Here is a 21,098-nt window from a genome sequence, read left to right as displayed (position 1 = left end):
TAAAATTATTTTCTTTTTCTTCTACCCTACAGAATATACAGGATCTGTTACTGGATTATAAACAGCCAGATTAATGACTCTTCACATGATTCTGTTTTTATTTACTACTTTCTCATTAATGATTCTATGATGTTTACGACTTCTTATTCTCATGTTTTTATGACGTAAAGCACTTTGAACGGCCTTGTTGCTGGAATGTGCAAGTCAACATGATTTATTGGTTTTGTTCATACATTGATGCATACAAAACTTTGACACTGTAGAACAAGTATAAGACACGTTAGCTAGATTGCAGCTTGTGATTTTTATTTAGTAGCTATATTTATAAGTTTTTTTATTAGGTAAACAATGAGTTGATCCACTCGTCTGAAAGATTTACAAAACATTGTGCTGTGTGTTTAACTGTTTTAATATTTGTCACCAGATTCTGCATCTGTTGTTTGTGCCTACCCAGTTTCCACCTGAATATTCTGCCAGTAGTGGGATTATTTTGCTAAACAGAAAAAATCTTTAAGCATGTTCAATGCCTGGACTCCAGGCATCAGACCTTGTTTTGTTTCAGCACTGTTAGCTTCTTTAACTTCAGGGATTTCTGCTTTGCTTTGAGGAAACAACAATGGGATGTTTTGGGTCTTGAGGGGAGAATATGACACATCTGAAAACAAAAGAAAAATTAGTAAAATTAAACACTTTAAAAGTGAAAACTTCCTTTTCAGTTTGATCAAAATGACTTTAAGAACATGATTTCATGACGTTAATATCGTGCTCATGTTCATGTTTTTATGCCCATTATGCTGTCCTCCATGTTCACTGATCCCCTTGCTACAGATGTGTAAAAGGCCTCAGAGTTAGTTTGGATTTTGGAAGCGAGCTTCTGTTTAGTTGTTCTCAATAGTTTCCTTACATGTTGTATGACCAGGAGCTTGTTGGAAAACAAGGTAGATCCGTTTAGGTGGTAGAAGCCTAATCGGTGGACAGATAGATCCCAAATTTACCTCATCAGCTACTTCAGTGAATCACCCAAATGCAATGGGTGTTTTATTTTCTCTCCCCAATTAAAACAAAAAATTTTAATTGGGGAGGTTGAACAAATAAATCTTTTAATATGGACCCAAACAAGTTTTGATTTAACAATAAATATTGAACAAGGAAGGCTTATATAACTTAAAAATGCAGGCGTGCAAAATTGAGTTGCTAAAAATAATAATAAAACATATAAATGGAATATTAAATAAAAATTTAATGCCTCCTGTCTGAGGTAAATGTCAAAATTAGCTTCGTACACAGGCTAATAAATTTGAAAATAAAATAACATAACAACTATGAATAAATCATTAATTAAACTATGAATAAACCATTCAGGCCTTGGAGTAACAAGAAAAGGTGCATAGAAAACGTATTTATTGCTCATTTTGCGACACACTGATCTACTCTGATGCGGCCAAAGTCAGATATCTGGCATCTTTTCTTGGATGCCAGTTCATCAATGTCGGGGCTCAGAGTTTGAGCTGAGGAAACCTTCATTATCGAACAAAGGTGTTCGTCAGTCAGACGTCTCCTGTGAGACGTTTTGGTCATCTTCACTGAGGAGAAAAGTTGCTCACATACATATGTAAACAGATATTCTGTCTCCCACCTGTCCAGAAAAGTTCTATTTTCTGTCTTTCTTTTCGCCATTTTTTGGTAGGGTAACACAGTGACGGCTGTAGTTTGAGGTCGCAGTGTGGTTTGGGGGAGAGGCCCGGGGATGCGGGGTGCGCCGGGGCTTTCACCCAAGGAGTGAAAGACGAATCACCACCTTCCTAATACATCCATGTCCGCTACCATAAGTGCTACTGACACAGAGGAGGAGGCGGGTCTGCCTCTGTCCTGATTGACGCGCCAAAAACAGCAGAGCATTATGGGATTTGTAGTATAAGTGGTGAATACGGCGTCACAGCGTTGCCACTGTATAATACCAGTGGGCCGGCTCTAATATTAATTTGAAATTGCCTCACGGGCCAAATATAATTACACTGCGGGCCAAATTTGGCCCGCGGGCCAGAGTTTGACACCTATGATATAAACCATCTGTCCACAGATTGTTTATAAGATTTATAACAATTAACATTAGTTGATCAGAACCTGAAGAGCTCACTGCCATAGAAACGTCCCGGCTTTTATACAAGAGACTTTTTCATGTGAAATAGATTCAACATGTCTCAGTACCCTCAACCCACAGCCATCTCAGGAAAGAACCAATTTCTGTTTTGTGATTACTGTGCTATAAACAGAAAAGGTGCTTTGTATTTGGAAAGGAGAGCTGTGCTTTTGATGAAACATAGGAGATAGGAGCTGAAAATAATGGAGCTAAAACAACGAGCTTACCCTGAAACAGCAAATATATCCATCAAAATATGAAAAGGTCATGTTGGTAATAATAGATGATCACAACGATACATCTTATTGCTTATCACAAAAATCTTCATGATCCAAAATTAATCTATATAAAGCATTATAGCTTTTACACAATAAGTATCCTAAACATATTCTGAGTTGAATTTGAAATAAATCATAAGCTAAAAGAGTAAATTTTTTTTTACCTGGCTGGAACTCTGTGTTTAGGTCCTATACATAAAGACAGAGAAGTTGTGAGTGAAAATTTGAAGGTGAGAAGCCAGTTATTCACTGTGAAGCAGAATACAGCATTCCATAAACATTTAATCTAGAAGTTAACATGTTAGTGAGTCTGAGGGACCCTGAGTAGAACCAAGGCCAAGTCATGCATATCAGAACTGTGTGAGTAATCCATTTACCTGGAAGTTGAATGTGTGAGGGATCCTCTCAGGAGACGAAACATGACCACGCAGTCAGTTCATCCCGTTAGAAACAAGCAGAGATTAGAAGAGGAGCCACAGGCGGGAAGCAGGAAAGTGGAAGGTGGTCAGATTCAAGCTTTATGATAGGCAGCTCCAAATGTTCAGCATGAAACCCTGTGAGCCCAATTTAGGCTACATTTACACAGCAGGAAAATGCAATCCAAATCCCAGTTTTTGGCCCATATGCGACCTATACGCAATGTTTTCAAAGCAGTCTGAACGGCCCAATACCAATCTTTTCACCTCAAAAACAGAGCCTTCTAAACAGATGCTGCTGTTCCAGAAGAGGCCATTGCTATTGGTTGTGCTTTTTTTTTTTTTAGAATAAATAAATGCTCCACTAGCAAGATGTGAAATAAGCCTTTTTCATAGAGCTGAACATAAATGGCGTAAAAGTCGATTTCATACTCACTATGAAATCTATGAAGAGAGACTGTGAAGCTATCTCCACACTCAAACATGCAACATGAAACATTCTTTGTGGAAATCATAAACAAAAATAACAATGCTCGTTCCTTTATTTGCAAAAGTTAACAGGGTCACAATCCCTTCATTGTCTGTTCCACCTGAACTCCACTCTGACACGGCCTGCAGTAAATTTGCAAACTTCTTTGCACAGAAAATTTAAAAAATTGAAGGGTTAATTTGCACATAAATCCGAAATCAAATATTAATGCTGTGCTCAAACATAACAAATGTAGAAAATGGTTACATTTCACCATTAGCCACGAAAACTTTGCAGAAATTATAAATCTTCTAAGCTCAGGTGGCTGCTGTCTTGGTGTCATACTCACAACTTTCCTTAAGAGAGTTCAGTCGGTCATTACAAATGATCTGATCCAAATAGTGAACTCATTGCTCCATCAGGTGTTTCCCGCTTCAGGTTTTAAAACCATTAGTTATCAAAACCGCTAATTAAAAAGAACAATCTGGACAAATCACCACGGCAGAACTACAAGCCGATCTCCAACCTTGCCTTGCCTTCCATTCATCAGCAAAATTATTTTTAAAAAACTGTTCTGACAGTTAAATAGCTTCCTAAAGATGACCAACCACTTTGATGTCTTTCAGTGTGGATTCCATGGTTACCGCAGTTCCAACACCCTCATTAAACTGCTCAATAACATCGATATAAATATGGGCTGTTGAAGAATCACAGCGGTGGTTCTGTTCGACCTCAGTGTTGATCATGACATATGTGTCAGTAATACATGTTAGTACCGATGATTGGAGACTTGAGTGTGTTTTTATGCTCCTTTAATCTGGAACAAACTTCCAGAAAACTACAAAACAGCTGAAACTCTGAGCTCCTTTAACTCAAGGCTAACATCCCACCTATTTAGAGCTGATTTTGATTCATTTGGGACATTTATATATATTTGTTCATTCTTGAATACTTTGATGATGTGATTTGACTAAATATAATGATGTCTTTAGCTGTTTCGGATTGGTCATTGTGTTATGTTTTTATCATGTAAAGCACTTTGTTGCTGAAATGTGCTTCACGAATAAACTTGATTTTAGTTGACTTGAAAACAGCTTTCACAGTGGTTTACATTACATTTCTGTATCAAAAATGTTTTATTGATCTGATGTAATATTCTAATCTTTTTCATTTGCTGTAAGAAGAAAACCATCATAAATAACAGACATGAAAGGATTAAAAACATCAGTTAATATATAGTTAATCTACATGATATGCTTCTGTTGGTGATTTAATTTATTCTGTTGGAATAAATTAGCTTTTCAGTGATATTCTAATTTATTGAATATAACTGTTTATGAAGAATACAGCCTTAAACTGCAGCTTTACTGTTATTCAAATGTAATGACCTACACAAGTAAATTTAATTAGCCCTTAGAGTCAATTTGAACATTTTACTGTCTCCACCTGTCTGATTTAACATCAGGCTGCTTCTGCTTAAACCATGTTTGAAAGCAGTTTCACATGCAACTAGACAGATATAAATGCATTCACCCAAGGAAAGAAATGCCATCAAACTGGCCATTCATCAGTGTGAGTCCTAAAGGCGAGCCTTTATGTTGTTCATAAATGGTAATATGCATGATAAGACTGACAAGAGTGTCACTTGCCCTCATAACATCAGTAAGTCAGCTCCCATTTCATCATGAATGTCATCAGTGTAGATACAAACTACTGAAAGCAGATCGTCTTGTTCGTAGCATGTATGCAATTAAAGTTGGGTTAACAAACGCAAATGTTTGACAAATCCATGTTTTGGCATCTCCAACATCTGGGAATAAATCCAACAACATGGTACTACTTAAGATTAAAAATGTTAGTTCTTATAGTTTTTGCAGTTTATTCAAGCAGTGAGACAGAAATAAACTAGTAGTTTAAGAACTAAGCATCAGTGTGGCCAAAAACAAGTCATTAAGCTTTTTGTTAAAGGTAGCGGTCTAATTAAAACCTACCTTAATGATGTCTTCAGGTGTCCTCTCCACCTCTTTCAACCGCTTCAGGACTATCTCTTCATTGAATGAGATGTTGAGCTCTTTTTGTTCCAACTCCTCGATCTCTTGTTCTATTCTGTGTGTGGGAACAACAAACTTTGTCAGTAGTTGAAGAGGACCCCTTCAGCAACCAAATGAGATGGAGGATTTTGACTTTACCTATTCCTAACACCAACTGCAGTAATATAAAGGTCAAGGTGTGTGACTGTGTAAACTGTGTATGCTGTAGCATCAGGCTACCATCAGACATGACACTTTTAGTTTCCCCTTTCGTCTGTACAACCATTCAGATTTAATTTTCCTATTCCAGTTGGTGAGGAGATTTTATTCTACAAAGCTCAGACCTTCAGCTGCTGGAGCCCTCCACCCTCTCGTTCTTTACTTCCTTCCTTCAGGTTTTCCACCATCTCACAACCTCAGAAACACATAATTAGCTTCTTCTCTGACATCACCAACATCAGGGTCTAAACAGCAGTGAATGTGCTAGACCAGAATCAAAATCAAAGTAAATCACCATAACTAACCTGGTGCCTTTGTGATGGCCAAATCCATGGCCACACTCCTATGTCTGTAACTCTTTTTATGCACAGTTTATTTTTTCATATAAACACAACACTTTAGTTTCAATAAAAACATTTATTAGTTGATTTCAATGCATTTGTTCTATTTGTTAGCACGCACATTTAGTTAGCATGTGTATTTATATCAACTTAAAGTTAATTTTGTTTGCTTAAGATTAATTCTGTTTGTTTTCCCGCCGGTACTTACCTGCCTTGGAGTTGCCAGACAAAAGATGGGGGCCAGAGCTCAGCAGGCTTAAATGCTGATTGGACTGCACCACTAGTACCTGCTGGCAGGGGGAATTTATAGTTTCTTTGTTTAGATAAGTTTTGTATTTAAGTAGATATTGATATTTAAAGTTTAATATTTTTGATTTTCATTTTTGGGTTTTTAGTTTAGCCAAACTTAGCTGTATTGTTATTTGTAATTGTATTCTGTTTAGTTACCCTATTGTGTCTTAATTGGTCTGATCAGCCAGTATGTAAACCCCTGTGTGTCATTTCTTTTTGAGGTCAGTTATGTTTGTTTGTTCAGCCAGTTTGTTTATGTATTTTTTGCCTGAGTTCATTTTTGTTTCTTTGGCCTCTCTTATGAGCTCAATTTATCTTTTGTCAATTATAATCTTTGGGTTAAAATAATAATAATAATAATAATAATAATAATAATAATAATAATAATAATAATAATAATAATAATAATTAAAAAAAAGCAATTTTTCTAATATGTCCTGTGACTCCTCTTGTTTTTAACTTGGCCCATCACAGCCTTATAGCTTTGTTAAGGTACAGGAAGAGATCTCTGGAACCTTGAAAATCTAGTTTTGAATTACTGATCTCACTCATTACAGCTTGGAGCAATCAGAGCAAGTGTTTCTGGAGTAAAACAGCACATGTGGTCTTCTCCATTGGTGGGATTCAGCAGCATATACGAGATCTGCCGAGAGCAACCCACTCTTCTAGAGAAGAACAGTAAAGACAGTAAAGGATGTCTTACTAACAAGTTTGCACAGAAACCAATTTGCCATGGGACAAAACTGTTCAATAAGGTCAAACCTTCTGAAAAAAGAAGAGAGACAAAGTCCCATCTGCTCTTCTATCCCTAATCAGAATAAAGCAATTGTTGGCAAAAATGAAATGAGATTTTTGTTTTCAGAAGCTGCTGATCTATACTTGACCACTTGGGACTGCCATTAAAGTGAATTCCTCCCCAATGATAAAAGAATCATACCAACAGCAGTTCTAAACACACTCATGACTTTCATTTCTAGTAGTTGGTTTTCCTAACGTTCATCAGTACACTAGAAACTATCATGAACACCAACACCAACTCCAGCTGTGTGTTCTCTAGCATCTGTGTCCAGATGTTTCCAGGATGGGATTACCTGAGGATGTTGCTCTGCAGCTGATCACTCTGTTGCTGCTCATCCTGAGCCTGGAGCCTCATGGCCTGCTGCTCCTCCTCCGACTGCTGACTCAGCCCATCCATCAGCCACTGCTCCCGCAGGGATTTTTTCTGCCAGTCAAACACACCAACACAGTTTCACCACCTTCTACATATTCAGTTTTTTACTTTTTACTTTCTGTGACTCTTGACTCGCTCAATTCAACAAGTTTCCCTTCCTGTCTATTAAATAAATTAAACTACCTTTTTTTTTTAATCAATTTACCATTAACCAAAGCAAATTCACATGCAAACTTAAATCTAAACTTCCAGCTGAATAAGCTCTGATCAGAGCAGCCAAGAGGCCCATGGTCACTCTAGATCCAACAACCACCCTAAACATAAAGCCAAGGCTGGTAGAAAGAAACCCTAAAGACTAGCAGCTGGAACTGCAGCAAAAGGTGGTTCCACAGAGTATTGGCATAGGGGGGCTGAATACTTTTGCACACCACACTTTTCAGTCTTTTATTTGTGAAAAATGTTTTGAATCATATATAATTTTATTTCCACTTCACAATTGTTGATGAATTTATGTTTATCTTTCACATAAAATTCCAATGAAATACATTCACTGGCCACTTTATTAGGTACACCTGTCCAACTGTGTATGCGCCATGTCATAAAGCCTGAATTGTCTCAGACTGGTTTCTTGAACACAACAATGAGTTCAATGAACTTGAATGACCTACACAGTCACCAGATCTCAATCCAATAGAAAATCTTTGCGATGTGGTGGAACAGAAGATTTGAATCATGGATCTGCAGCCGACAAATCTGTAGCAATTGTATCATGTCAATATGGACCAGACTCTCTGAGGAATGTTTCCAGTACCTTGTTGAATCTATGCCATGAAGGATTAAGGCAGTTCTCAAGGCAAAAGGGGGTCCAACCCAGTACTAGCAAGGTGTACCTAATAAAGTAGCCGGTGAGTGTATAGTCATGTTTGTGGTTGTAATGTGACAAAATGTGGAAAAGTTCAAGGGATATGAATACTTTTGCAAGCAACTGTAGACTGTTGTAGGAGATGAATACTTAGTGTGTCATGTCTGGCATCAATAATTGTTGGATCAATGATACACTGGAATAACACTTGGTGGAAACAGAATAAACATGAAATCTCACTGAAGATAAAATCTTCCCTGCTTGTCCTTGCAGAGTTCCATCTCTAATTCCCAATACTTTAGCTTCTTTTGCTTTGTATCAGGCAGATTTTGGCTGCTGCCTGACTGCCAGGTGGAGCAGACAGATGGCTGCACCACCCCAGTCTGCTCCTATTGGAGGTCTCTCCTCATGGGAGGGGGCTTTACTGTGTGCAAGATGGGGGAGAATAGGAACATTCTGTAGATCATTACATCAGAATGTGATCTGCTAAAGGTGAGAAGATCCTTATGGGAAGAAATGATCTTCCAAATCAGTATTTACTGCTTAGATACTGTACCAACAATGCTGCACAAGCATTTTGTTGAGGGATTGTGCCACCCGTTGTTCCAGTGAGGTACTGCATATTATTGGGACCTGGCATTCAATCTTTGAGCATTTCTTCAGAAGTACACTGTAAAGCATTAAATACCTTGATGTACTGGAGTTTTAGTTTCTCCTCTTCAATTTGTCTTCTTTTCTTGGCAATGTCTTCTTGGATTCTTCTTTTGTCCTGTGGACAAAAAGGACATGTCTGCAGCATGAGTGAATTGTATGCACTCATGGAAACTATTCCACCTGTTGCATCCCAGTGCTGACTCTTCACCCTAGGCCTGACAGCTGGAGAGAAGAAGTCAGAAATGCCTAAAGGCACAGAGCTCCTGCTCTCTACCTGTTGTTTCATGCCAACCTGTCCTTCAGTCTGCTTCTTGTGTCTAAAAGATGATCTCCTCACATGTCTCTGATTGAAACAAGACAAAGAGGAACAAAAGGCTTTCTTCCAGCAACACATTGTTGTGACTCTGTAAGGAAACAAGATTCTGAATGTCACAATGAGTCGGTTACTGATGGCTAATATTAGCTCTTGGACCCAGGATCAGTGTAACTCTTGGTCACAGTGAAAAGGGATCCCCTCGTGACATCTGCTGGTATTTATATCTCTGCTTCTATTTGATGAGCACCTTCTCACATAGGCTGCTCCAGCTCCACTGTCGTAGGGACAGATACAGGAAATCCTTCCTGCCACATGCCATCTCACTGTACAATAAAAGCTAAATCATTGTTCTGCACAAATCAGTCTAATTTTGCACAACTGCACGGTGGCACACTTGCTGTACATATATTTACATATACATACTGTATCTGCATTTTTTTAATCTTCACAAGGACTGCTCTAAGTTGCTTTTTATATTGACAGCATGTTATATTTTATTTTTATTTTGTCTACAATTGCTACTCAGTGGTGGTTGTTGTGTGTCTTGTCTCTATGCTGCTGTAACTGCGAAATAATTTCCCTGCTGGGATGAATAAAGTAATTCTATTCTATTCTATTCTATTCTATTGTATGAAGCTGCATCAGTCTGTAGAGCAGAGTTGCCTCCACCAGGAGACACAGAGATCAGCTGATCCAGAATGCTGCTGCTGGAGTTCTCTCTAAAACCAAGAAGCTAGAGCACATCACGCAGTTCTGAAGTCACCTACACTGAGAGGATAGACTTTAAAATTTTGTTGTTAGTTGAACTGCCTTGCTGCTAAAATGTGCTGTATAAATAAACTTAATGATGGATGGATGGATGGACTAATCATGATTGATTGATTGATTGATTGATTGGATGAACATGTGGAATAGTATAATGTTAAAAATGTGCGGTTGGGGATTGGTGATGCAGTGGGCCAAAAACAAGCTCCTGGTCTAGAGCACATAGACACCCTGATGATGGGTTATCAGGTCTTCAGATCTAAATTACTCAGGATGGATCAACAGAAGCTAAATCAAAGTTAATCCCAGTCCTCAGGCATACAGGGAACCAACAGGGAGAGCAGAGGAAGAGAAGGTGTGACCTGGAGAACATGATGAGTTTCTTACTGTAATTGCCTGGAGCCTCTCCTTCAGCAGGTCCGCCTCTTCCATGGTGGGCTGGAAGAAAATTAAAGGCCATGAAGCAAATAAATAGAACCGCAGCTCAGTTTAGTTCTACTGGAAACACCTGAATGTCTAAATGCAAAATAAGATTCGAGACACAAATATACCATCTCTACTTCCAACCCAACAGAAGCTAATAGGTCATGTTGTATGATCATCAGACAGGGTCTTATTCTGCCTGATCTCTATCTAAATCAACATTCTCATTTCTAAAATCAGTAGCATGCATTTCTGATGAGCTGTGTATCGTTCTTCTGTTTTTACACCAGTACGTTAATAGTGCATGTCTGTTAGTGAGAACACAGATGGAAACCATTCAATTCAGGCAGAAAACAAACCAGCGCTTAAAAATTAACTGTTGTTTTTAATCAGTCTTTTTTAATTATTAGACAATAAAAACAAAAGTTCTTGGAATGATGTAAAGTCCATTCTAAGAATAAAAACATGACATGATCATGAGACTACTCATGTTTTTTTTTCCCCAATCATAATTGATTGAGGAAAAAAATGTATGGCTTTGAATTTGTTACTGAAAGGTGTGGCTTGCATATGAATTTCAGCCACCTCTTTTCTCTGATACCCATGAATAAAATCAACTGCACCAAATCGTGTGGAAGCCAGAGGCCCTGTTTCTGCTTCTAATGAAGGAGACACTGGGAACATGGAAGGTGATCATTTATCAAACATCATCCTCACATAGGTGAAGATGTATCCATCCTTTACAAAGTTTAATGCTTTTCATTAATTTAAAACTACATGGAGATAAAATGCTCAAAAAATAAATATTCCTGGATTAGAAATTGATCATTAATCATCAGGTCACTGATGACTGCAGCTCTAAATGAGTTTGATTGAGCTGAACTAGGTTGTGGCTCTTTGTACTGTGAATGTTGAAGGCCCCTGGTCCAGTGAGGTGTCAGCCCACCTGCCAGTCCCACCCTGCATGACTGATGACTGCAGTCATTTCTCCAGTAACTAACTGACTGCTGGACCTACTGAACAGTGTTTGTTCCCTTCCTGGGATTTATTGCAGTACATACCAACACACACATGTGTAGTGGATGACTGACAGGTTTAGAGTCAGAGAGAGAAGCAACATGTCAGTGTTACAGGCCAGAGAGGTGGAACATAATATACTGAGAAGCAGAACTCTCAACAGCTAGTCTGTGATGCTAACGTCTTCAGAGGTGAGCCGCTTCGCCTCGGTTCTGACTGCAATGCATCATCATTAAACAATGATGATAATTGCTTTAGTTCCTGATCTGTCAAAGAAACTGGGACCACAATGTACTCATTGATAGAGCAAACCCGCCACTCCGAAGCCCTGGTTCTCTTAATCTCTCGATCCCAGTCAGATGGGCGGTCAAACATTGGCGTCTGTATTCCTCCATTTGGGTTGGAGCCACTGACAAGGTCCCCTTTAGATTGATGATATCTTAGATCAGTGGTCCCTAACCCCCGGGCCGCGGACCGTATACGTGGACCAATTGGTACCGGGCCGCGCAAGAAATAATAAAATTTTTCCGTTTTATGTGTTATTTGAATCTGGAGGATCTTTGAAAATCCTTTAACCGGATTCTCTCGGTTACGTCTTGCGCGCCAACATTGAGCCCACAAGCAGCAAAATGAGTAAGAAACAGATCAGATGTCTTTGGAAAGTTTCTTTGTGAAGGGGAAAAGGAAGAAGGGGAAGAAGAGACAGGAGAATGAACAGGAGAGCAGCCGCTCTATTTGCTGCACTATGATTTGGAGGTGAGTTATGTTTTTTCGTAGTATTTTTAACTGAATAAACATAACCACATATAATAAACATATATGAAAATGACCTTTACGTATAGTAATAAACATTTCCACATATCACCTCCGATGTCCACCGGACTTTCAGTTGCGCCATGTCAACTGTTTGGGATTCCACTCCGTTCTTACGTCACCGCGCTTTCTGATTGGCTACTTGTCACATTCAACAGGCTGAGTTTCGCTCCCAGTCAGGGAAAACCCCACAGGCTTCGATAATCTAGCCAAGAATATGCCTGATTTTGGATCGGGCATATTCAACACACCACCATGTCACACACCGCACACTGCAGGGAAAATCGGGGCAAAAAACAAACAAACAACAACAAAAAAAGGCTTATCTGACTTATTATTTTTTATTATTTCACTTTTGTCCTTTATGGATTTCTTTATGGATAAAGAAATCTATAAAGCTTCCACCTCATGGCATCAATATTCTTTCCCAATAAAATCATTTGAAAAGATCTTGTCCCAGAATGACATATGGTTGAATGTACTTGATCTCAACAATTTGAGCAGTGTTCACCAACAGGTTCAGCAGAGCACTGTTCACATTCTAGCGATCATTAGCAAGACTGCAGCTAAAGGACTTTCACTTCCTCCAGGGTTGCTGTGGCAACCGTCTAATCACTCTCTGAGCCAGTGTCCCTGCTGACCCAAATGCAGGTCCTGGGATGATATCTGGGCAAAAACTGCCAGGAATTACACGAGTGAAGTCTTGGTTGAGATAACATCCTGGAAGGTGAGTTGACACCAGTCTTTTCACACTTTAGAAAAAGATGTGCGAAGTTTACATTTAACATGATTGTACATTGAGCTGAACAGTGAGCTGCTTGGTCTACAGTGACTCCACACTTTGAGGTTCATCTCAGCAACACAATCATGCAGACTCCTCCGACTGACTCTTGTAGATGTCCTGGTTAAGTTTTTTTAACAACTTTGAGCTACTGGTGGGTCCTCAGGAGAAAAGTCTATTAAAAACATTGCTCCACAGCTGGGCTTTTCTATTTCATGTACTGTATTTTGCATGAAAATTGAACAATTCTGTTGCAAAATGAGAGGCTTAAATTCCGGGGAGTATGATTAGTGACAGAGTGCAGCTAGGAGAGAAGGTGAATGTGGAGATGGAGGGAAGATGGAAAACTAAAAACAGCGAGCAGGAAATAAGGATCCAGAACTCATTTGTAGCAGTGATTCGGTGGTGTCAGGTTTGGGTTCTGTGTGGTTTTCCTCTCTCTCTCCACTTCTCACAGATTCCCACTATCCTGCAGCTTTCTTCAGGTTCCTCGCTCCAATGTTCCTCCGGATTCCCCCCACACACTCACACCCCAGACTACACTCGCCTCTCCCTGTTGGACTTTTCGTCATCATCAGTAAGATCTCAGTTCATCATTTGCATTCAGTTTTCAATCTCCAAGTTTTACCATACCATACCAACTTTATTTATAAAGCACTTTAAAACAACCACAGCTGATACAAAGTGCTGTACATCAAAACACAACATAACAATAAAAAAAACATAAAATAAAAACTTACAGTTTAAAAAACAAAAACATACAATTTAAAACTAGATCCCGCTAGAGTTGAAAGCCAAATAAAATAGATGGGTTTTAAGACGAGCTTTAAAAGTGGACAGTGAAGGGGCCTCCCTGACCTGCAAAGGCAAGTTGTTCCATAATTTGGGGCCCATGACAGAGAAAGCCCTGTCCCCTCTGAGCTTCCTTCTTGATCTCGGTACCTCCAAAAGCAGCTGATCTGCGGACCTAAGAGACCGATAAGGTATGTATGGGTGAAGAAGCTCAGAGAGGTAAGCCGGGGCAAGATTATGTAGTGATTTAAAAACAAACATAAGAATTTTAAAATGAATCCTAAAATATACCGGCAGCCAGTGAAGTGAGGCCGCTCTACTACTCTGTTCCAGTGTTCTTCATTTCCCACGCCTCCAAAGACCAGCATTTATTATTATTGCTTGTTCAAAAAGAACCTAATTAACTTTCACCTTTTTTTTGCCTCCATGTGAGCCAGAAATATAACCAACAGCATGAGAGGTGGGAAATATTCATAAATAAAATGTCAGAAAATCACTGAAAACCAGGCTGGAATCAACCTGAAGAACAAGACAAACTTTTTAGTCAGATTCTCCAACACCAAAGAAGAAGAGGGGAAAGTCTACTTTGTAAAAGTTTACACATCCACTCATTATCTGTAATTTTTATGTGTCGTTTAGTTTTGAATGGAAATCAGCATCGTATTGGTTCATGTATGAAGCTGGAGCAAACTCCTGATTGTTCAGAAAGTTTTTTCGAACATTGGATAGTAAAGTTTGACTTAGTGTATAAGCTGGTTATAATCACTTATTTTCTAATAGTTATATGAGTCCTATTGTTTCCACTGGAGGTGTGCTATTGTGAGTTTGGCCGTGGTCATTGCCATGTCTGCTCTCCATGGCAACCCTCAGTCCCAGAGGCGTGACCTATTCCCTCTGTCTGGCCATTCGACCTACACTCTCCAGACTTCCAATCCCAGTTTCTCCTTCTTAATCTGATCTCTGGTGGATTAATTGTACACTCACTGCCAGCCTGCTCTTCAGCACTCAGTCTGCTGCTCACTTCGTCCAGGTGATTAGCTTCAGATTGATGCTCACTTGAGATTTTCACAAGTGAGCACTATACATACAGTATCTATATATATATATATATATATATATATATATATATATATATATATATATATATATATATATATATTTACAGAGGGAGAGAGAAGAGAGAGAGAGATATGTGTATGTCTTCAAACCCCTTGAACTTTTTCATATTCTGTTACATTACATCCAGAAACATGAAAAGTAGTTGTCTCCAATTGTGAAGTAGAAATAAAATTTTACTTGATTCAAAACATGTTTTACATATAAATAACTGAACAGTGTGGTGTGCAAAACTACTCACCCCCTGAGTCAATACTCTATAGAACCACCTTTTGCTGCAGTTCCAGCTGCCGGTCTTTAGGGTTTCTCTCTACCAGCTTTGCACATCTAATGACTGAAAATTTTGCCCATTCTTCTTTGTGAAACAGCTCAAGCTCAGTCAGATTACATGGAGAGCTTTTGTGAACAGAAGTTTTCAGATCTTGCCACAGATTCTAGATTGGGCTTAGGTGTGGACTTTGACAGGGCCATTCTAACTCATTGATGCCATGAGGTGGAAGCTTTATAGATTTCTTTATCCTCCAGAAAATGGATTGAACAGTGAGATGTTCAAATCTTTTTCCAGCCTCAGCCTGCTTTAAGCCTCTCCACAATTTTCTCCCTGACCTATCCACTGTGTTCCTTGGACTTCATGATGCTGTCTGCTCTCCAATATTCTCTGAGCCTCTGAGGCGTCAAAGAGCAGCTGGATGTCTACTGAGATTAGATTACACACAGCTGGACTCTGTTTAGTCATTAGCAGTAATCAGGAAACTTCTGAAGGAAATTGGTTGCACTCAGAGAAAAGGGGGTTGAATACTTTCACCCTACAGTTTTCAGTTTTTTAATGTGACAAAATATGTAAAAGTTCAGCTTGGGGTCGACAGACTTAGCCTAATATATTTCTCTGGAATTTTTTCCTCAAACTTTCTCCTGACTGATATGTTTAAGCTGTGAGCTCTTGTCTGTAAATGTAATAAAGAACATCATTTTTTGCTCTGTCCTCAGCTCTGCAAACGTGTTAAAAAGGAATGAAGAAGAGGCTGACTGACTGGTTGACTGACTTATTTACTGACTCTCTGAAGGCAGTGAGAATCGGCTGAGTGGGAGGGTAACAGTCCTACTTTGCACATGCCCACATTCATGATGGCTGCTGTCAGTTTTGGTGAGTATTTGATCAGCCGTTGTGATACAGAGAAAGTTTCTGAAACGACGACATGATTCCATGCAGTGATTCCATGTAGCTGTGCTCATGTGAATATTAATAGTTAGTTAAAAGCAGAACCCTGCCGGGATGCTGCAAACAGCTGACAGCTTAAAGGAATTAAGAGATTAGGGATCAAAAGACCCTTGGTCTTCCTTTTATTTCCAGATCAACAACAACTTGTGTCCTGATGACTGCAGATTGTTCAGCCTACGCAGTAGCAGAGCAGCAGTAGTTTGGTCTACGGTCTCATACATAACAAGATGTTTTTACTGTGGAATTCTCCATTGCTTATATTACAGGCATCAAGGCAAGCAGGACAAGCCAGAAGGATTAGAAAGGTGTACTCACAGGTTTTAGCTTTGTCTTTCCTCCAACTGCAGAATGTTTCAGAGAGGTAGAACTCACTCTCACAGCGTACTTAACATTACTGGGGCTGAGGCTGCTGGGAGAATGTGTAGGCTGGGAGCGAGTCAGATCTCCCCCTCCACCTCTCTCTCTCTGTGTCTTTATCTGTCATAGAGCCGCGCTGTGTGCCTGAAATACCAGCACCCAGCAACTTCCCTCCGCTTGGCTCTTGGGGAGGTGTGTGGAACCTTGGTATGGTCTTTGCCTAATCGTCTCAAGGTGTGTTAGAAAATAACAATAAATATTACACCCTGTGTGTTGTTGCTGTGTGTTCCATTTTAGTAAGTCTCTGTAGGCGAGAGGATCTATTAGATCTGGAATCATAAAAGTGGCAGTGCATCAGTGCATGCTGCCTTTCAGGCTGCAGTAACCTGGCTGCTTCCTCAGATGATGGAAGCCTGCAGAGTTTACAGCAAACTTTAAGATCTGGAGTTCTCATGACAAAAGAATGTCCTTTTTTCAAAAAAAAATTGTGTTGTAAGGGGAACCGCAGTAAAGTTAGCTTAGCGTGATATCTCTCATTAGCCCAGCCAGCTATTAAAAGCTAGCCACCTGTGCAGCTCTGGACATGGATTAGTCCAGGGCTTCTGCAGCGCTGCATGCTGGAGGCACAGTCTGACAAACTGTACTTTCTTTTCATTAATAAAGGCTTCAATGCATGTAAATGATCTCAGTAATGTTTCACAAAATAAAATAATTATAAGATTATTAATGAAATTGTGTCTGTGAACAAATTCAGCTGTTCATTCCAATGACTGTGATCTCACATCCAACTATCACCACCATGTCAGAGTGTGAGCAGCGCAGTATGGAGAGGCATGCCTCCATCTGCATCCATTGTGACTCAGCTGCAGTTATCCCAGAGCCAAACACACACCCTCAACACACACTCAGTGTGAGCTGTCAGCTTCACACACCAGCCTCAGAAATAATGCCAGAACAGACCTGACAGCCAATATTAGGAAATTGTTGCTTGCCTATTATGTTCCCTCTGTGATGCTTTACATGAAGGCTTTAATTTGAGAGGTTGCTGTTGCTATAGCAACACAGTCTTTCCAAATTTCAGAGAGCCTTTTAAGAAAATTGCAGATTGGTTCTTTTTATTGAACTCTGATTAAACCTAGATGTTATTGTGCCATGGGTTGACCTTCTCCATACTGAATGTCAGAGTTGAAGACACATCACACTCAAGAGACAACAATCAGATCAATGTAAACCCCGGAAAGTTAAATACTCTAAATAAATAAAGCATATTTTACCCTGTTTATTGTCTTTACAGATCAATCTTTGATGACTTTCTGAAAATTGTAACATAGAGTAGAAAGTGGAATTTCTTTTTCCTACATTCAGTGGGTGGCACCAGAGGAGGAAATGCAGCTATATATTGTAGCCACACAATCACACACAGATTCTCTTCCCAGAGGAACACTGTCATCCTATTGGTTGGAATGGTTGCTAGGCAACAAAACTCCTTGATTTGTGACAGCAAAAAACATTAGCAAGCAGAGCAGAGACCTGTAAGTGCAGATTAGATCCATGCAGAGAGAAAGTTTGTGCAAGTGGAGAAGAAATTTGTTTGAGACGCTTCAAATCTGAGTGAAGAAATAAAGTTTTGAGAGTGTAGAGTATCTGAAAGAGAGATAAAATCCTGCTCTTCAATTAAAATGCCAGCTGTTGATTTTTGCCATTAAATTTCTCCACACAAAGAGGAGAGAAGCAAAATTGTGGTAACTAACTCCAACTAAAACCAACCTGACTTCAGTGCTTTCCAGTAAAGCTTGAGCCACCTAGTAGCTACTAAGCTGACTTTTGTTTGATTATCAGATATTTATTTCATTGCTGTGTTTTCTGTCTCCCTATTAAAAAGCTACTATAAAAGTTATTGTGTGTTAATTTTTCAGGGTGGAAAACTTATGTGATGGCATAATGATTTCCCGCACTGTAACTTGCATAATACTCTTTGGAAAGTGAGGCGGCCGTGTCATGGTTTTACTCACCCGATTGTTCATTCGTTCACTCATGAACAATTCTTCCATTTTTAATAATTTCATCACTGTTTCCACCTCCATCACCAGTACATCACTTTTACTCTTGTGCTTTTAGTCTTGCAGTCTTGTTACTATGGCAACACATGAAGTGATTTAGCTTCTACAGTCTAAAGATAGAGCCCTCACAAAATCGACAGCTGGCACACCAAGTTATCATTTCCAGCAACAAATACGGAAGTACAGCTTAGAGCAGTGGTCCCCAACTCCCGGGCCGCAGACCAGTACCGGTCCGTGTACCAATTGGTACCGGGCCGCGCAAAAAATAATTAAATATTTCCGTGTTATGTATTGAGTCTGGAGGATTTTTTATTTTGAAAATCCTTTAATCGGATTCTGTTGGTTACGTCTTGCATGACAACATTGAGCCCACAAACAGCAGCAAACATGCATGAAAGGATCAAAGATACACTCCAGCTATGTTTTTGATTGAATGATTAGTGAAAAATATCATAACATGATTTTAAGCTAAAAAAAAAAATCAATTTTACATGATGCAGCCCCTTTACATACTTGAAATTCCAACATTGTTCATTTACTAAATTAATTCATAATCTAATCAGCTTAATATGCGGCTATCCTCTTATTGTTATGGGTTCCACACACGGTGTCCTGCAGGAGGCGTTGTTGAACCACAAGTGGATAGATAAATCATTTGAAGGCAGTTGCAGTCCGTGCAGTTTAGAATTTCATTGCTTTGACTGAAAACATGAGTGTCTTCATTGTTGTTGATCCCATAAACGTTTCACAGATTTGGCCGTACATGGAGTTGTTTTCACTGCTGTCTGACCTTGAGCTTGTGTGAGCTTTTATTGGTCCAGTGGCTTCCCTGGAAAGAAGATTATAGAGCAGCATGTTAAAGGCAAGGGCTGTAGGGTCAGATCAGACAAACCATTGTTTGAGCCAAAGTGGACTTCACAGGAAATGAACACGGAGGAAACAAAGCATTACAAAGTGAGACAGCATATTAATAAGCCATAAAGTTTAAGGGAGAATGTCTTTTGGACAGATGAGACTCACAGCAAATTCTGCAGTGTTAAATCAACACTATGCCAAGTCTATTTGGTTCTCATCAGAATGTGTTAAAATAACTCTGTAAGAGTTAAATTAACAAGAAATTTAGTAATTTTAACACTTGAAATTGTTATACCTAACTATAACTGTTTAATGGAAATTAATTTATGAAAAGGAATTCATTGGTATTAATTCCTTTTCAGGATTAATGCCAATTCTGAAAAGAGACTCGGCATAGTGTTGATTTAATTCTGCAAAATTTGTTGTGAGCCTTTTTTTTGGCAAGGCTCATCTGCTCTAAGCTCACATTCACAAAAAAGAAGCCCAGCAAGAAAAGATTGCTGTCCCTACTGTGAAACATGGAGGAGACTGGGTTATGCTCTGGGCTGCTTTGCTCCATCTGGCACAGGGTGTCTGGATTCTGTTCAGGATATGATGAAATCCCCAGAGTAACACAGCATTCTGGAGAGAAATGTGCTGCCTGGTCTCAGTGGCAGGTCGTGGGTCTTTCAGCAGGATAATGACCTCAGACTCTAAAATAATGGCTGAGAGCAGAACAGTGGGATCTTCAGCAGCCACAGGTTGAGTGAGGGGTCAGCTCTCCACATCCCCTCTTCATCAGGGTCATATGAGGAAACAGTTCCCTGGGAGCAATTCAGACTGCTTGCATGTCTTGGAGTGTGGAAGTTAACTGGAGTACATTGAGAAGAATCTCTCTTGTACAGGTAAAAACCAAACTGCACACAGACAGGCTCCTGTCTGTGTGCAGGAGCCTGTCTGCACACAGACAGGCTGTGTGCAGACACAGCCTGCCCTGTGAGGAAGGTCCCAGGACCTTCCTCACAGCAGAAAGGTCCTGGGATTTGAACCTAGGACCTTCCTGCTGTGAGGTAACTGTCTGAACTTAGAGAAATAATAACTCCTACAAGTGACTTCTCATACAATGTTTTGTTACTTGCATACAAAATACCCGAATCAATATAAAACAAGTGGTTAGATAAAGCTGCTGTATAACTTTTATTAAAGAAAGTTTTTTTATATATTTGTTAAAATTGTCACCATGTCATGACAGATAATCTGCGAAAAAAATCATGCTCCTTCACCTCCTCTCTGAGCTACTATAACCATCTGCTGAAATGCACTGCTCAAAAATTACCTATCAGAGCCAAGAGGATGGTCTTAATGTTGTCAATCAAATTTGTGTAGGTGCTGCTAAAAGAGCTAACAGTGATGAACAACTTACAGTGACGGGAAAACCATTTATCCACCATAATCGGTGTCCATGGTGTCACGCCTCACTTGTAGGCGATGACAAAAATGTGAGCCAGATGAGCAGTTCCATAGAAACAATAATTTATTTTATCCAAAATATGCTCTGGGAGAACTGCTCAGCCAGTCAGAGAGAAGCGTGGACCAATGCTGCTTGTTCCGGTCCAGTCCGGAGGCCAATCAAGCAGGGGCCCAGTCACTGACTGGATGTCAGTATTTATCAGCCATCCGGTGCGTTCAATTAACAGCCCATCTACCTGCTTCCTGAAAAGAACAAAACAAACA

The 21,098-nt window shown here is 39.5% G+C and overlaps 2 protein-coding genes and 1 long non-coding RNA gene across 4 annotated transcripts in view; 1 reads left to right on the top strand and 2 right to left on the bottom strand.

Moving 5' to 3' along the window:
* palmd (palmdelphin) overlaps positions 1 to 16,612 on the bottom strand; it is a 33,610-nt gene extending 16,998 nt beyond the window's left edge. Inside the window, exons 1-7 of one of the 2 annotated variants that reach the window (XM_023326094.1) lie at positions 16,429 to 16,612; positions 10,340 to 10,390; positions 8,906 to 8,986; positions 7,276 to 7,406; positions 5,295 to 5,409; positions 2,583 to 2,607; positions 548 to 655 (exon numbers count right to left, since the gene is read on the bottom strand). In XM_023326094.1, the coding sequence (XP_023181862.1) occupies positions 548 to 655; positions 2,583 to 2,607; positions 5,295 to 5,409; positions 7,276 to 7,406; positions 8,906 to 8,986; positions 10,340 to 10,384 (505 nt within the window). In that variant the 5' untranslated portion in view covers positions 10,385 to 10,390; positions 16,429 to 16,612. The remainder of the gene's footprint in view (positions 1 to 547; positions 656 to 2,582; positions 2,608 to 5,294; positions 5,410 to 7,275; positions 7,407 to 8,905; positions 8,987 to 10,339; positions 10,391 to 16,428) is intronic. The other variant, XM_023326092.1, reaches the window with a different exon arrangement.
* LOC111606199 lies at positions 12,422 to 16,667 on the top strand. Its single transcript, XR_002751952.1, has 3 exons — positions 12,422 to 13,563; positions 15,882 to 16,038; positions 16,600 to 16,667. It is a non-coding gene; the product is annotated as an uncharacterized LOC111606199 (long non-coding RNA).
* A 2,183-nt stretch (positions 16,668 to 18,850) lies between these two features.
* plppr4 (phospholipid phosphatase related 4) overlaps positions 18,851 to 21,098 on the bottom strand; it is a 38,363-nt gene continuing 36,115 nt past the window's right edge. Inside the window, exon 8 of the mRNA XM_023326238.1 lies at positions 18,851 to 19,359. Coding sequence (XP_023182006.1) covers positions 19,306 to 19,359 — 54 coding nt within the window. The 3' untranslated portion in view covers positions 18,851 to 19,305. The remainder of the gene's footprint in view (positions 19,360 to 21,098) is intronic.

Source organism: Xiphophorus maculatus, chromosome 21 (genome assembly GCF_002775205.1).
Source record: "Xiphophorus maculatus strain JP 163 A chromosome 21, X_maculatus-5.0-male, whole genome shotgun sequence".
Classification (NCBI taxonomy): domain Eukaryota; kingdom Metazoa; phylum Chordata; class Actinopteri; order Cyprinodontiformes; family Poeciliidae; genus Xiphophorus; species Xiphophorus maculatus.
The sequence above is the reverse complement of the archived record's forward strand: the minus strand, read 5'-3'. Positions and strand labels throughout refer to the sequence as shown.